Genomic DNA, 16,634 nt, shown 5'->3' on the forward strand with positions numbered 1-16,634 from the left:
CCGAAGGGCATCGCTGGCATGGAGGGCAGGACCGAGGACCCCCACAACTCAGATGCTACCAGCAGCTCGTGCCCCTCCAACAGAAAAAAAAAGAAAAGGATTGGGCCCCTCACCATTTTTTCTTTTCCTGGCAGAGCCTGCCTGCAGCCAGGGGACAAGGAGCCAGCAGGTGAAGTGGTCCCCGAGCTGCAAGGGGCCCTGGTCCTTCCTTCCATGTTAGCAGCACCCCCAAGGCCACCTGGGCAGAGTGACAGCAAGCCAGGTGCTGGCTCTGAGCTGGGGCAGCATCTGGCTCACTATCAGCCTGCCTGGGTGGCCCCATGGGGCACTGCCACCACAGGGGGAAGGATCAGGCCGCCTGAAACTCGGACACGGCCAACAGCTCACCCTCTATCCACAGAAGAGATGGGCAGATTCCACTGGTGGGAAAAGCAGGTCCCTTTTCACCCTTTTTTTTCCCCTGCCGGGGCTTCCAATACCCCATACACACTGTCCCCACTGCCCTCCTGCTGCCTGAGATCACCCAGGCACAGGCTGACTTGCCCCTGGGGCAGTGTAGGAAGGTGGCAGGAAGGCAGCTGGCTGTGCTCTGCGAGCCCGTCTGGGCTTCTAGCATCCCGTGCACCATCTCTGCCGCCTTCTCTGGTCACCAGCACACCCAGTCACCCTCCTGCCGCCTTCTCTCACTGCCCCAAGGGCAAGTCAACCCATTCCCAGGTGGTCCCACACATCAGGAACAGTGCACAGGGCGCTGGAAGCCCACCAAGCCTCTCACCGCTTTTTTTTTTACTCTGTGGAGCTGGCCAGGAAACAAGCTGCTGGTGGGTCACGTGGCTCCTGAGCTGCAGCTCGGGGAATGAATGTATCACTGCAATTTGTTACACAGCAAAATAAAATACATTGGAATGTGTTTTAGTCTGCTCCATAACAAAGTCATGTAAATCGCAATACACTACTGCACATGTACAGTGTGACAAAATTAAAATCACTAAAAAATGGGCAATTAAACTACTAAAAAGGGCAATTTTATCACGTGTACAAGCGACCTTAGGGTTTTAGGTACAGTTTTCCTACTTCCTTTCTCTCTTTCTGAAGTCTGCAAATATTCCTCTCATCTTTGAAACAACCTCTGCATCTGAAAATATTTTGACAATTTTTTGAATAAGACTCACATTCAGGCATTTATCTCCTCTTGTTTTTTCCGGTATCATTTCATCTCTTTGCTATTTCCCTTTGACTTTCCAGACTTTAAAGATCTCAAACTACAGTGCCTCATTCTACCAATGTATCTTGATATTGGTTTCAAAACTTAACAGAAAAAATACTCATTAGAAGGGCTACATTCACCAGATAGGAAGGAAGGAAGGAAGCCAGTGTAGACTGTCATAGAAAACAAATCAGCTGTGGGGCATTGCTGAAGTGGCAGAAAAACTGTAAACCATTCTCAAGAAGTAGTTAAAAAAGTGGACTGTATTGACCAAAAGAAGCAAATTGAGCCAATTGCTCATCAAGAATGACCGGGGAGGGGGAGCAGGCGGGGATGGAGCCCCAGGCCCCAGCCCCATCTGGGTCTGCTCCCCCTTCCCTCCTGCTACTTGGGGTCTGGGCCCACTCCCACCCTCCCTGCTGCAGCAGGGGGAAGGGAGGAACGGGCCCAGGCCCAATGTGGGGGAGGACCAGGCCCAAGGGTGGAGAGAAGCTGGGCCACGGTGGCGGCGGGGCGGAGGGAGTTGGGGAGGAGTAGAAGTGGGCCCAGGCCTGACAGCGGGAGGAGGCTCACTCCTCTCCTCCCCCCCTGCAGCTGCCGTGTTGGGCTGGGCCAGGCCGAGCCAGGCCCGCTGTTCCCCACTCTCCCTCTCCCCGCAGCAGGCCAGCTCCCCCACCCCCCCCGCCCAACTTGGGCTAGACCCCCCACGTTGGGCCCAGGCCCACTTTCCCCACCCCCCCCACACTACCTGCAGGGATCAGGGCAGGAGAGGCCAGCAACGCCCACCCTTCCATCTGCTCTGTTGCCACCACCTCCAGGAAGCAGGGGGGTGGGGGCAAGTGGTGAATAAACCATTACAGACAGACAGACAGACTTAGGCTTTTATAACATTAGAATTTATTCTGTGGATGTACTTATACCATACACCAATTAAGTAGGTGAATGACTTACAGTAGAACATTTATGTGTAGAAGTATTATGTGTTGCTTGTTCCCCGGGGCAGAATGGCACATGCAGTTAAAAATTTTGTTGTGTAATTTTGAAAGGGGTTTTAAACCAAACTCTATTAGTTGCTGTTGGGATATAAAAATAAGAATGGGAAGATGGGAGAGGTAATCCAGAATCACAACTCTATCTTTAAGCAATTAACAATTAGAAAAAAAAAAAAATCACTGTTATTCAGGAAAAGTCAGGTCAAATTTAAAACCCCGTAACCAAAAGTACCAGAGGACAAATTCAGTCTTAGCATTAGCACTGACACGAAAAGGAGCTGCCTCTGCTTAAAACAAGGCTGTTTTTCATCCCATATCAAAGTCATATTTTTTATAAACATAATATGAAATGGGCAAATTAAACCAGATACTGTGAAAGAGTATTATTTACCTTTTTGTGGTCTTTATTATTCTCTATAGATTTCATGCACTTTTTTGCCATAAGAGAATTTGTAATGGCTCCCCTGATAATCAAAGCACAAGTATGAGATGATTTTAACTTGAGGCTACTGTTTAAGTCAGTAATGGCTCTATTCTTTTCTTTTGCTGCACTCCAAACAAGAGCCCTGACACAGTACACATCCTGGAAAATGAAAAGCATAACAGAGAATTTGGTTAGTTTTACCTCAAAGGCAATTCAGGACATTTTCTGGTGATCTCTCAATGGATTTGCTAAACGGAGAATAGGCACAAGAAGCTTCTCATACCAACTTGATATAATAGGCATCTATTAACATAATAGGTGTCTCAAAACATAGGAGTATGAAGGGTGGTGGGGAGGGGGCAGATATCAATGGAACACTGTAACATGAGGATACAAGTTATACAGGAATGACAGAGTAGTTTCCACTAGTAGGAAAGAAGCAATCTATATTAAGGACTGCATTACCATATTTACTTGCATACCACATTCACTTTCCCCCCAAAACCAGCCCTCCCAAATTGGGGTGTATGTCTTAAGTGAGGATGGTGATTTTTCTTCACTGGAATAGAAGTAGGGAGATGCCATCTCTAATCACTGCTGCTACTTCTTTCTCACCTGGCAAGCAGCAAAAGCAGGATCCAGTGTTAACTATCTTACAGCCACTAAGAAATGTACAGTAACTATTAGCTCAGCCCTATAGCTTGTGCCTGAAGCTGCAATTGAACTAGCTCAGGGCAAGCAAGATACTCAGTGCGAACTGTAATATCTTGATGACACTTATGGTGTGGAAACAACCCCTTTACTATTTATAGGAATTAACATAAAAGAACAAATTATAGTAAAAAAATAAATAAGTTTTGCTACTGCTCTTGCAAGCGTCTTGGCCTACTCTTATTGCTGTCCTACCACTCATCCATATTGAAGTTCCTGTTGCCTCACCCACACTATCACCTGGGATGCCACACTTCCTGAACACACTATTTTTCCAGAAGGACTTATTCTGTGTCACGCAATCAGCCATGATTGGAAAAAAAAAATTCCTACACTTTCTGCCTTCCAAAAACAAGATGCATGTGGTATATGAGTAAATATGATAAGTAAAAAAAAGTATATATCTTAACTGCTAAAGAGGTATCACAGAACCACTGTGGGTAGAAAAATTCAGTGTATAAAGAATGTACATCTGGGGACATCAGCCACTTGATTGCTGCCCTCGTGGTAAGCTTGAAATGTTAAGGGAGCTGTGAGAAGCTACAAAAGACAATAACTAGAGGTGCACCAATATGTCAGTCTGATATCGGATCAGTACCGATATAAAGAAAACTGACTGTATTGGATATCCGCCAGATGGGGCCGATAATTTGGCTGATAAATGCCCGTGCTGCGTGCAGCCACAGCACAGCACTCAGGCAGCGAGAAGCACAGCTGGCAGCATGGAAAGCTGCCTCCAGCTGGTAAGTATGGTGTGGTGGTAAGGGAGGAGGGAGGGAAGGAGCATGGGGGGCAGATCAACGGCACCCGTGGTGAGGGAGGGGGCAGGGCAGGTGCTGCCCAGGCACGAAGGGGAAGCAGAGCCGCGGCTCGTGGGGTGGGGAGGGGGAGGCGGCTCCTGCCACTGCTTGTACCCTGGGATGGCTTGGGTGGGGGCGGCATGTGTCCCCTGGATCTGTGCAGGGTGGGGCAGGCTACAGTTGGGGCTCTTCTCAGTAAGGGCCGGGCATGGAGCAGGTGTCAGCAATACTGGGAGGATGCTGCATCCACCCCAAATTTTGCCGCCACTCTGCTCCCAGTGCCACCACCACCAGCCACCCGGGCGCAGCCTCAGCTCAACGCCTTGCCTCCACCCACGCACCAGGAAGAGCTGGGGCTGTGCTGGGCAGCTGGCAGAGGCATTGGGAGCAGAGTGACGGTGAAATTTGGGGTGGATGCAGCATCCTCCCAATGCTACCGGTGCCTGCTGAGCCCAACCCCCACTGAGAAGAGGCCTGTGCAGCCCCGCCTGCAGCCCACCCTGCCCTGTGCAGATTTGAGGAGCACACACTCTCCCCCGCCTTCCACCACACCGGTCTTACCAGCTAGAAGCAGCTGTATCAGAAATCGGATCAGTATCAGCCACTATGCCTCTTTGTAATTGTAATAATGATCGCAGTGCACTTAAGTTTGATACCCTTACAGGAGGCGGGAGGGGAACTAAAAAAATCTACCACAGTAGCTTTTAATTTTAAGAAGTGACTTACACAAATATGAGGATACAACAAAATTAAAAGCAGCACCAAAAAGGTCAAACATTTGCATGCAGCACAGGAACTGTTCAAGGATATCATATCAGAGACAAAATAAGTATATATTGCAAATCAATCAATAGATAAATAAATAAAAAGAAAGCAAGCAGACAAATAAAAAGCCAGATGGTTAATTGGTAAAGGAAGCTATTGCAGAAAAAAATACTTCATTTAAAAAGTGGAAGTCAAGTCCAAACAAGGAAAATAATAAAGAAAATAAGCTCTGACAAGTCAGATGTAAAACTAATAAGGAAGGCAAAAAAAAAGAAAAAGAATTTGGGGGAAAACTGCTAGTGGCATAGAACACAATAATGAAAATGTCTTTAAATATGTTAGAAGAATAAAACTGATCATGGAGTCTTTACTAATGAAGATGATAGGGAGATTCCCTCACCAGGGGACAAATTCATCCTTTCCCTCCCCCACAACTCCCAGGAGACATAGCAGTAGAACTGACTGATACCAAAGTGTCAGTAAATGTGGTTTTAGAGGAAATCAATACATTGAAGAGCAACAAATCTCTAGGACCTGAAGACAATCATCTTACAGTCCTGAAAGAACTCAAATCTGAAATTACAGTCCTATTTAGTGTAGTATGCAACCTAACACTAAAAAAAGCTTTGGTAGCGGAGGACTGCCATTGTAACTCCAATCTTTAAAAAGAGCTCCAAAGAACTACAGGCCTATAAGGCTAACTTTGGTTCATAGTAAACTGGTAGAAACCATAATAAAAAAATTAAGTGTTCAACAAATGGATTCACAGGACACACTGGGGAGAAATCAACAACAAAGTGAATGGGCAACAAAATGAAAGATGAAATTCAATGTTTATAAGTAGAAATTAATGCATATGGGGAAAAAAATTACTCAGAATATGCACATAATGAAAGACTCTATATTAACTGTTACCACACAGGATAGAGATTTTGGAGTCACTGTGGACAGTTCACAAAAAACACCAGCTCATTGTTCAGCAGCAGTCAAAAAGGGAAATAAAATGTTAGGAGTTATGGAAAAGGGAACTGTAATGATACTTTGTTTTATTTATACCCATTTATATATCTTTGGCTCGCTCACACCTGGAATACTGTACCCCCACCTCAAAAAAACTAGAAGAACAGGCACAGAGAAGGGCAACAAAGATGATCGGGGTGTGGAGGGGCTTCCACACGAGAAGAGACTAAACAGGCTAGGACTTAAAAAAAAAAAAATGTGTTTGTGATGGGACAGACAGAGGTTTACAAATTACTCAGTGATGCACAGAACGCAAATAGAGATTTATTATTTATTGTCTTTCACAATACTAGAACTAGGAAATATAACATTAAACTATTAGATAGCAGTTTAAAATTAACAAGTAAACTTGATGTTGTTCCAGTTCAGTTTTAAAATGTATATCTACAAATATTCCTCTTCCAAATTACCACTAATTTTGTTTTAACAATATTTTAGTATTTCACAGAAATAGGTATATGTTTACTGCTATTCTAGTGCCATTATTTAAAAGGTAGCAGATGCAGCTCTGCCATACAACTGAAAAAAAGAAATTAGATACACACTTGACAGAGAGTAAAATTCCAAAAAACTAAAACCAAGTAAAATGAGCATTTCAGGTCCCAAAAAATGCAGTTCATTTCACAATTACTTACAGGATTGGAAGGATCCAACTCAACAGCTCTGTTAGCATCAACTATTGCTTCTTTCATATTGTCTAGAAACAAAGCAGAAAAAAGCAGAGTGAAAAAAGTAACCATTTTTTCAATGTCAGACATATTTCATATTGAAATTCAAGCAATAAACATTATTTTCTAATAATGACTCTTTGGTTAGTCATTTTTCTGACAAGATTCTTTACAATGCTTCTTTCATGTCCTTCCAAAAACACAATGTAACCGACTTGGCTCGATGTGGTGGATCCTCCATGGCCTATCGAAAGCCACCTTTTCATATGACCACAGTGGAGAATGATGTGAGATATCTGTCCTTCCACAAAGCCCAACAAACACCTGCTCTGCCTGTCTTTGCTTGACTAAGCACTCGTGAACAGATTCAAGAAACATCTCAGATTCTCTGCACCAGCTCTAACACTATAGCAGTGACATGCTGACTCCTTGGTCACAATTTGTGCACATCTACAGAAGTGCACTTAAGCCCTATTATGTGTGGCAGGGCTGTCCAACTGGAGACCCACAGGCCACATCTGGCCCCCGAGGGGTTAACGAGCAGCCCCATGGTTCACAGTTGGTAACAGCAACAGGAAAGCAATGAGGAAAGTGGCACTCAAAGTCTCTGGGCTCTCTCTGCCTCCTCCAGCTTCTGCTGCCTGCCTCCCCGACAGAAAGCGCACAGCTGGGGGATACAAGGGCACCTATACAGTGCAGCAGGAGTCACCCATGCAGCATGGCACAGATGGGAAGGAGCCTACACAGCACAGCAGATGGCCTGGGAGGCTTGTGGCTGGGGGTCCTGCAGTATGGGAAGTGGTGATCATTCAGTAATGAAAATCAAAATGACTAGCAGGAATTTTTTTGTAAAGCTTAGCCTCAGGATTTTAACAGTTTGGCAAATGACATTTTCCTTACTACTGAGCACAGATGCATCCTATCTAGTTTTGAAAAATTTAACTACATTAACTTGCAAAGTCATGATTAACATTATCAAATGGTTCTTTGGTTCAAATGAATACCATGGATCTAGTTATTAGAGCAAAGATCTAATGGGCCAAAACTACTGAATGCAATTAAAAGCTTTCCAAATTACTCAAATATTACTCAGTAAGACTCTCAAAAGTACTGTGGATTAAGAAAGAACAAACTGAGATATACAAGGATAAGATGTCTGGGTGGGCAGAAATCCTTATATACAAGGACACACGAGTACAAGCAAAAGCTGTTTAGGTATAAGACTTTCAAAGTAGATAAGTGGGTATGCAAAGTTCGCATGGTGATCAACAGGTTAAGGTAAAGGGCACAGTCAAATATGCTCATTTTCAGAACTGTGAAAGTGTAACAAATGAAAGCTGTGACTCCATTATCTAAAGCTATTATCTTGTAATGGAACATCCTGTAAAGGAGAACATGCAGACTCTGTCAGTGTTTTAGAAACACAAGTGGAGAAGTCATGGTAGAGAATGAAACCAAGGCCAAGAAAACTGCTCCAGCCACAGAGCAAATAAAAGCAAAGCTGGGCACAGAACGTAGGTCTCCAGTTTAGTGACCAATCAACAAGTCTTCACTGCCCTTTCACTTCATTCAGACCACACCAGACTACCAATTGTCCATATTTTCTTTAAAAGGCTATTCAACTGCTTCTGAAAGGACTTGTGAACAGTGGATTCATATCAAGAGAGAAGAGGGTATTTACCTAAGGAGACTATCTGTAGGTATCTGAATGTGTATTGGTATACTATTTGCCTTCATATAGACTAGGTGGGCCCCAAATCCTACTGCCATTACTAGCTTGTTTGAGCATATTTCACTGTGAACTAAATATACATTAGAGCAGTGGTCACCAACCAGTGGATCTCGATCCACCAGTAGATCTCAGAGCCTCTTAGAGTCGATCTGAGACTGAGGTGGAGGGCCAAGTGCCCGTGTGCATGCACGTGCGAGCCCCAGCCCAACAGGTCAATCCATGAGGGAGGGAAGGGGTGGGGGCTAGATCGAGGCCTCCATGGTGAGGGACAGTGCTGGAGGGGCAGGAGCAGGGGTTAGTTGAGTGGGGCCCTGGCCAGGTGGGACTTAACTGCTAGGGAGGCGTGGCCCCAAATAATTTTTTCTCCTTCTGCCTCAATCTGCCCCACTTTCCCTCCCCACAGACTAACCTGTTGGGCAGAGGGCAGGGAAGAAAAGGGGATGGCAGCAGCGCACAGTACATCTTGGGCTGCTTTTAAATGCCAAATGTGATCTCCTACTTAGAAAGGAGGGAGGCCACTGAACTAGGCGATAAGTTTTCAAAATAATGCCTATGCTCTGCTCAAGTAGACCAGTCAAGTACCAGCCTAACTGTGCATGCACCTGGGGCAATGCAGCAGGAGGAAGGGCTGAACTGCCAACAAGAACTACGTATTGGTGGGAGAGCCACTGACTGTGCTAGGCAAGGCAGTGAAGAGGCAAACAGCCAACTGGACACCCTCACCCCTACTGTCTTTGTCATGTAGTACTCAGGGACAGAAAACTGGTATTAGCACTCCTGCTGGACCCCAAATTCCCTCACACAATGTATAAATCTCTCCTACTCATTTAGATACTAAGCTAAACCTGAGTATGTTTTATCACCACATCTCCCCACTATTTCCCAATGCTGGTAATGCTAACAAAATAACAAAACAGAGCAAACACAACCTCATAATAGTTTTTAAAGAAGCAAAATTCAATATCCTGCTTGCCATCAGACACCTTTGAGGTAAACAGACTGCTCCAACTTTTACCCAAGCCTAACTGGCACAAAATTAACTTTTCCACCCAGGAGAACTTATACCATCCTCCAGCTCTCCTGTGCAATATAAAGTTTAATTTCTACTTGGGAGACATTTTACAATCTTTGCATTATCCTTTGCCTGAAGAAGGGTGCATGAGCCTGACAGCTTGCAAATAAAGAACTTTTTTTTGCAACTATCTAGTTGGTCTAATAAAACGTATTGTCATTACCACACTGACTGCATTTGCTTTTAGATCAACATGGCTACAACCTTTATCCCTCTTTTCTGGGTTTGAAATTCCAGTGTTTATTCACAAAAATCAGGAGTCGGCAACCTACGGTCTATGGGCCAGATCCAGGCAACAGAGCAACTGGAGCTGGCCCATGGATCCAAGGGGCTTCAGCAGTGTCCCAGCAGCAGGGGGGGTTTCAGGGGCGTTGGCAACCAGGGACTTGGCCTACGCCATGCCACGCCACAGCTGTGTGGTGGGGAGCTTCTCCCATGCTGCAGCTGGGTGGCAGAGAGAAGCGGTAGTACGGAGAGCGGAAAAGTCCTAGTGCCACCCCACCTTGGACCCAAACCAGATCATTCTTGCCCACCACCACAAAAAAGGCTGCCAGCCACTAACTAAGACCACCTAGAGTTCCAAAACATCTTACCACATTTTACATGTGCATATGCTCTTCTAGCAAACACTGGCGTTTGAAGGAAAGATTTGGAGGTACAGCCAACCTGACAGACACCCTGGAGAAAAGGGGACAGTACCATGAATAGTAATATCATTGTTTAAAAAGCAGCATCACAGTACATCTAACATTGTTATACCAAATAAACACTGTCATTATGAATTTAATGATATTCTTGAGCCATACACATTAGCAGCATTGGTCTTTTATTTATTTCAAATTGCTGTTCTTATTTACCTCAACAGGGCTCTATATGATAACTCCCCAGACTGCTCAGACTCCTACGGGGATGATTTATGTCATCATTCCAGTATAATGTTTCCCATAATTGTACTGAGTTTAAAAAACATTAGGACCCAAGGGTCTAGACAAGGAGCTATAACATTAGCAGCATGCTCATATAAATCAATTTACACCCCTGGAGGAAAAAAAATGAAAAAGGAATTTAATGAGACTGCACAAGAACCACACAGCCAATGTGCAGTTATATTAACTGCATTTAATCAAAAAGTACAAACATATCAGAAAAATAAATTCTAGAAACAAAAAAAAGCCAGTATTTGTTTCGATACAATATCATTTGAACAAAGAGCAAGTGAGTTTAGAGCCCACAACATGAAGGACCTGAATGATCTAACTTTCAGTTTGCTCACTGTTTTATTACTGTTTTTAACGCTTACTATCCACACTGCTTTTCAGTTACAAAAATCACTTATTATTCTTTAAAATATAACTGAATTGCTGTAAATGCCAGAAGCAAAAATGTATGACTAACGTAGTAAGACTGTTTCCAATGATCTTAGATTCCATTTATCCTGTCAGTCAAAAATTTCTACATTGGAAAGATTTTGGGGTATGCATGAAATCCCAGCCATTCATATAAATTATTGCCTTTTCAGCCAGACACTAACCGGGAACAGATATTAATCAACTATTTTATGGAAAAAAGTTTTATCAAATATTTTTAAAACTTAAAACGTATAAATTCTTACAAATTCATACAATATTTAAGGTTAACTCTAATAAATTATGAGTTCCTAGGCAATTATAACAAGGCTCTGAAAATGGCATAAAACATGAGGTCAAAAACACAGCTCTGATCCTGGTAAGTTTGGAGAGCTTCCTCCAAGATGTTGAGCTGCTGCAAGTTCCAGCAGCATTAACTTGAGGATATTCAGCACCTCACTGAACCCCAAGAGTTTAATTAATTTAGAAGCATATTAGGGTTTAGACAGGCATTCATTTGCAGTGCTACAAAGCAACTCAACACTTTGTAACACTACAAAAATATAGCACTATGGGGTCATATATATTCATGCCCCCTGGCTAGAAAGCTTTAGTCACCTCAAAGGTGAGTTCACTAGCTAAAGGGCAATAGGACACTGCTCCCTGGATTCCCACCGCCCTCAGGGCAGCCTGATCACAACAGCCTGCCTGCTCCCCTGCCAAGAAAGGGGGCAGGATGTCAATGATCAGCTGGCAGCTGCTGAAAAGAAGCAGAGGCAAAGGCAGCTCTTTGCCAGCAGCTTATAGAGATGGACAGATGCGTAGCCACTGCAGCCATGACAAAGCTCCAGAGGGAACTGACATTGCCACTTTAAGAACCTGGCAGTAGTTCTTAAAGCTGTGGAGGTAGTAGCAGCAGGATCCAAGCATGGCTCCCTCACATCTCGCTACTGGATGGGCTATCAGGAAGCCTCCCTCTCTCTCCTTCGGAGGTGGGGAGAAGATAGTGTGGAGGATTGTGGGTCACTGGGAATCCTAGAGACCCCTGTAGCACATATCAAACTTTTAAAAGTTAAAGGTACAATGCATCTCACAAGAGCACTCAGTCCCTCCTAAGACAAACTTCTTAACTGGCATTAGACATAGATATGACTTCACTCACTGGTCATTTTAAAAATTACATACAAGTATAGAAGTCTAGAAACATCCTATCATTTCAAGTATACTGACCACTTAGGATAAAAAGGTTTGGGTTTATGTGTGGAGGAAATGGACAGTTTCATCTCCCCCCCCCCATTACCTAAACAAATCTCTAATTTTATTCAAACATCTCACAGGTCAATTTCTAATATGCTTAACGCAAGGTGCAGGTATAGTATAACCTAATATATTCAGAAGATTAATTATTTGTAGCTCTGTCTGATCCCAGTCCCTAAAGGCAGTACTGGTTTTTTATACTGGATGATTTTACTTGATGTACAGTAAGTGTAATTCTAAGGCACGGCTGTCGATCATTTTAAAATAAATATGGCATAACAAAAATCACAAGGTTGAACCAGGAATATATATCTTCAAGCACATTCCTTGTATTTTCTCATTGATTTAAAATGTAATAGTCCAATAAACTTAAGATATTCTTCTCTAATAAAAAGGTTGTTCAGGATGCAATGAACATTCTATAAATACTACTACAGATTTACCTTAGGGATGAATCCAATTTCTATTGCCTTGGTAAATGCTTCCACAGCTTCCTTATGCTGATTCTGTTTTTGGAAAGCTACAGCTAAATGATAATAGGTTTCAAAGAGCTGAAACACAATCAGAATCACAAATCATTTTTAAAGTTTTAATATTGTGTAGAACCTGATTTAAATTCTTTTCAAACTAATGAAAACCACTATTCATCATTTTCTTGTTCAATCATTGCTTTAAATATGTGCATACAAAAATACTGTATCTGCTATACACCATTTGCATATTAAAACAAGTATATTTTATCAGGTACTCCCTAGATAATTTACTTTGGGCCAGATTCTCAGCTGATGTAGAGTGGTAGAATCCACTGAATTAAATGCTACTTTACACTAGCTGAAGATATGGCTCTTCAGTGACTAACAGGAACATTAAAATATACCGCCCAGAGGAAGAGTATATTATTAATATTTCACATTATAAAGTCTGTAGTCTCTCTAATAAGGTACAGCAGAGATGTTTCATAGATCATTTAAATTAATTTTAATGCAATACTAAGTAGGTCCCATCTTAATAAAACAATGCAGTCTGCAGAGATGAGAATATGCACTGAAATTCCTCTGTCCGAAAATTCTGTCACGTGCAGATATCTCAGAACACAGAAGGAGCAACAGCACAGCCTATATCCTAACCCTTAGCTGAATTATACAATTAACATTAATTTGTTTCAGGTTTATAAAGACATGAAATATAGAACTGCCAAGAGAACTGCAATGTAGAAGGATACCAAGGCTGCATACTGAGACTGATGTTATAGATAACATCTGGTCCCACTGAAATAACTGGGAGTAAAGCTGGTCAGACATGTAATGGGAGCATTTAATCAGAAAATGCCTGTTTATTAAGCCTGACACATTTTATTTGAAACATCTCAAGTTTAATACATTTTTGCCAAATCTAAGGCATGGATTCTGGATTCACTGCCTCAGAAGCTCTGGCTCATGGTCTAGGGCAGTCCACATGGTAGCCTGTAGTCCCAGGTCGGTCTACTATTGTGTCTAGCTTAAAGCCAGGTACCTTGTATACTCCATATCAAAACCAATATGAAACCCCTTTTTAGCCAGTTCTAACCTGGAGTTTTACCATTAAATTAAGTAGGATCATAATTTAATTCTGTGCTTTGAAACAGAGACATTTGCGCAGAGGGATCTAAACCTGTGCAGGGATAATTTGAGGGAGTGTTGTGACATGTCTTTCCACATATTTTAAAAAAGTGCAGTTCAACACTGCCTGCCCCACTGCCCCTTCCATCTCCCCCCCAAAGCAATCTATTTACCAGTAAGCTAAAACTATGCACCTTATTTCCACCTGGCTTATGTAATGTGCTTTCTCTACACCCCTGGCACCCACACAGGCAAAGTGAATCAAAAGTACAGTCAAGTTATATGTTCTTTAACTAATATGTTTTGTTGTTGACCATCAAGATAAGGTTCAAGTTTTGCAACCAGTTCCTACTGGACCATTCCAAACACGAAGAGCTCCATAGAAGCACCGGGTCCGTCCACACAGATGACATTGTGTAATTTTATGCAGCAAAACTTGTTCACTACATTCAGTCCCAAGTGTTTAAAAACAATGAGTAAGGTCCCCAAAAAATCAGGTGACTGACCTAAACATTAGGCAACATCAGAAGGAAAACTAGGGTTCTTTTTATGTGCTTTCTGGTGTTTTTGGAGCCCTTAATATTGACATTTGCAAGCTTTGTCTGTATCCCCAAAAGGGTCAGAAATTCCCTTTTTTTTTTCATTTAATGAAAGCTGAGTCATAACCACATAACACCAGGAGCTGAGACATTATAACAAATATCAAGTATCATGAGACTTGCCATAAACCTGCTAGAGTCGCAACCTTGTTTTTCTGCTGTGAAACTGCTTTAAAATTACCAGTTGTAAATAGCGAAAGCCCGGCTCAAAGTCTTTGGGTAGTTCCTCTCTGCTCAGAGTTCTCAGAAGCACGGTATAGTGTTCAACAACCTGCAAGCAAACTATAAGTGGCCAAAGGATCTGAAGGCAATCTCGTAGCTCCCCTCCCCTCCCCTCCTCCAGGCTCATACACAGCAAGACCACTTCACTCCCAGGCTGAGATGCTGCAGAATGAGAAGACAGCACAAGTCCTCCCCAGGACGTGCAAGGGCATGAGCTGGACAAGCCACCACAAGCGGGGGAAGGGGTGGTGGCCCGCTCGTGGTGGTGGGATTTTCTGTAACTGGGCCAAAAATCATTTATTTGGGATAAGCAACAGGTTTGTACCCCCAGTTAAAACATCCAGGATCCCACGAGTCAGAGCAGGACAACCCAAGCCAGTCCTCAGCGTGGCAGTTTCCCATCACAATGTACACAGGTCTCCCATCCAAGCCCCAACCCAGATACCCCCTGCTTAACCCGCAGGCCCATCCAAGCCCCTAGCAGCGGCGGGAGGCGCTACCTCCGGCCAGCGCATGGCGCGCTCGCAGGCCACCGCGGAGAGCAGGTGTGCCTGCGCCTTGGCCTGCGCGTGGTCCGGCAGCGAGGGCGCGCAGCGGAGCGCCGCGGCGGAGGGCGAGAGCCGGGCCAGCAGCCCCCCGCGCAGCCGCGACCCAGACACCCCCAACATGGCGCCTGCCGTGGGCCCGAGGCCGCCGCCACCTGCACCGGGCGCCAACAGGCCGCGTTTCCATAACAACGGAAGGGGCTGTGTCACGTGGGCGAGGTGGGCCCCAGCGCCTGCTGCGGCCGCCTCCGCCCGGCCCGGCCCGGCCCGCCTGGGGGGGGGGGGGGCGCGCTGGAAATGGCCTCTAGCAGGCACTTATAGGGCGAGTTCTTGCGTGGGGCGCTGGCAGTCCCGGGCAAAGCATCCCCTGCGCGGCTGTTAGTAACGTCCTCAGCCCTGACACCACGCGGGACATCGCCGTCCCCCGCCTGCCGCCACTCTAGGGGGCACAGGCAGTGCCCTCGGACCTCTGGAGCCTGTAACAGGTTGTGAATTACCCGGGCTCGGGGGGGGGCCGGGCCCGGCCTACATAGGAAGGCAGCCCCCCAGTCTGTACAGCCGGACTGACCCCAGATAGGAGGAACGCCTTCCTGACCCCAAACAGCGGGGTGGGTTTGGCCCTGAGCAAGGGAAGAAGAAAAGGCACAACATTAAATTATGATCGTATCTAAATTAATGGCAAAACTCCCCAAGTTCTAAGAAGGAGTTTCAAATCCTTTTGTCTTCTTCCCTCCTAGAGGTGAAACCTCTGTGAGAAACACTGCCTTGCCCTGGGCTTTCTGAGACCCTTGCAACAGAAGAGCTGCTCCACCATCCTTCTGGAGTCAAAAAACCGAGTGAGAGCTACAATCTGCCATTTTCCAGAAGGTTCCTTGAATCAAACAGGGACTTGTTTTAGGGTCTGCAGCACCACATACCGCACAAGCCGCATACCGCACAAAAACACATGCAGGCGTTTTCTGCAGGGGGTCCCCAGGGAAACACGTTCCTGCTCACGGGGACACACAGAAAGAGCAGTGATAAAGTCTCCCTCTTTAGGAAAAGGATTCTGCTTAGCCATTGTTAGAAATTGTGTGCAGAGAAAGGGGTTTCCTTTGGCAATAGGGGAAGCACAGCCTGTACCTTCAGGGGCCCACAACTTCCGCCATAGTAACTAAGCATGATAGACAAGCTTAACAGCAGACCTGTGCCTTATTTGGTCTTACCCTACAAGTTGAAGAAGAGTCATGCAATTCTAGTAATATTCCGCTAAAGCTTTGCGCATGCAAAATATCATGTAACCAGAGAATATAAATACGTGTGTGAGAGTGCAGCCGGGGCCCCTCTGTCTTTCTAAGGTCGGGGGACCTTGGGCCGAATAAACTGAAAAGACCACACCCTCGTTTCCTGCTTATTTGAATCTCAGCTGGGAAACGAGCCCCATTGAGGTCAGGAGTATTCGCAGGTGTTCCCTTTCCAGGTTGGGAGCTTAAGTGAATAATTTCTCCGACACCATGCAGGGTTTTCCTTTTCAGGTTTTTTAGATTATGCTGCCATATTCTCTCACATATAATATACAACTTTTCCCCAAAAATTAACTCCACAAAAGTGGGGTGAATGTATTAGGGGGAAGCTGGTTTTCTGGCCAGGATAGAAGCACCCTGCTTTGATTTCTGCTCCACAGGGCAGCAGCTGTT

General features: G+C 44.6%; 1 protein-coding gene and 1 long non-coding RNA gene across 6 annotated transcripts in view; one reads left to right on the forward strand and one right to left on the reverse strand.

The window, feature by feature from the left end:
* LOC102571303 (uncharacterized) overlaps nucleotides 1-15,140 on the reverse strand; it is a 133,563-nt gene extending 118,423 nt beyond the window's left edge. For 3 of the 5 annotated variants that reach the window (XM_019492383.2, XM_019492391.2, XM_019492366.2), the window contains exons 1-6: nucleotides 14,914-15,140; nucleotides 14,373-14,462; nucleotides 12,438-12,545; nucleotides 9,985-10,069; nucleotides 6,555-6,616; nucleotides 2,591-2,782 (exon numbers count right to left, since the gene is read on the reverse strand). In XM_019492383.2, the coding sequence (XP_019347928.1) occupies nucleotides 2,591-2,782; nucleotides 6,555-6,616; nucleotides 9,985-10,069; nucleotides 12,438-12,545; nucleotides 14,373-14,462; nucleotides 14,914-15,081 (705 nt within the window). In that variant the 5' untranslated portion in view covers nucleotides 15,082-15,140. The remainder of the gene's footprint in view (nucleotides 1-2,590; nucleotides 2,783-6,554; nucleotides 6,617-9,984; nucleotides 10,070-12,437; nucleotides 12,546-14,372; nucleotides 14,463-14,913) is intronic. The other 2 variants (XM_019492372.2, XM_014601041.3) reach the window with 1 other exon arrangement.
* On the forward strand, nucleotides 15,097-16,334 carry LOC109284328 (uncharacterized). The gene is made up of 2 exons (XR_002091740.1): nucleotides 15,097-15,177; nucleotides 15,696-16,334. It is a non-coding gene; the product is annotated as an uncharacterized LOC109284328 (long non-coding RNA).
* The last annotated feature ends 300 nt before the right edge of the window (nucleotides 16,335-16,634 follow it).

Source organism: Alligator mississippiensis, chromosome 4 (genome assembly GCF_030867095.1).
Source record: "Alligator mississippiensis isolate rAllMis1 chromosome 4, rAllMis1, whole genome shotgun sequence".
In the NCBI taxonomy this organism is placed as follows: domain Eukaryota; kingdom Metazoa; phylum Chordata; order Crocodylia; family Alligatoridae; genus Alligator; species Alligator mississippiensis.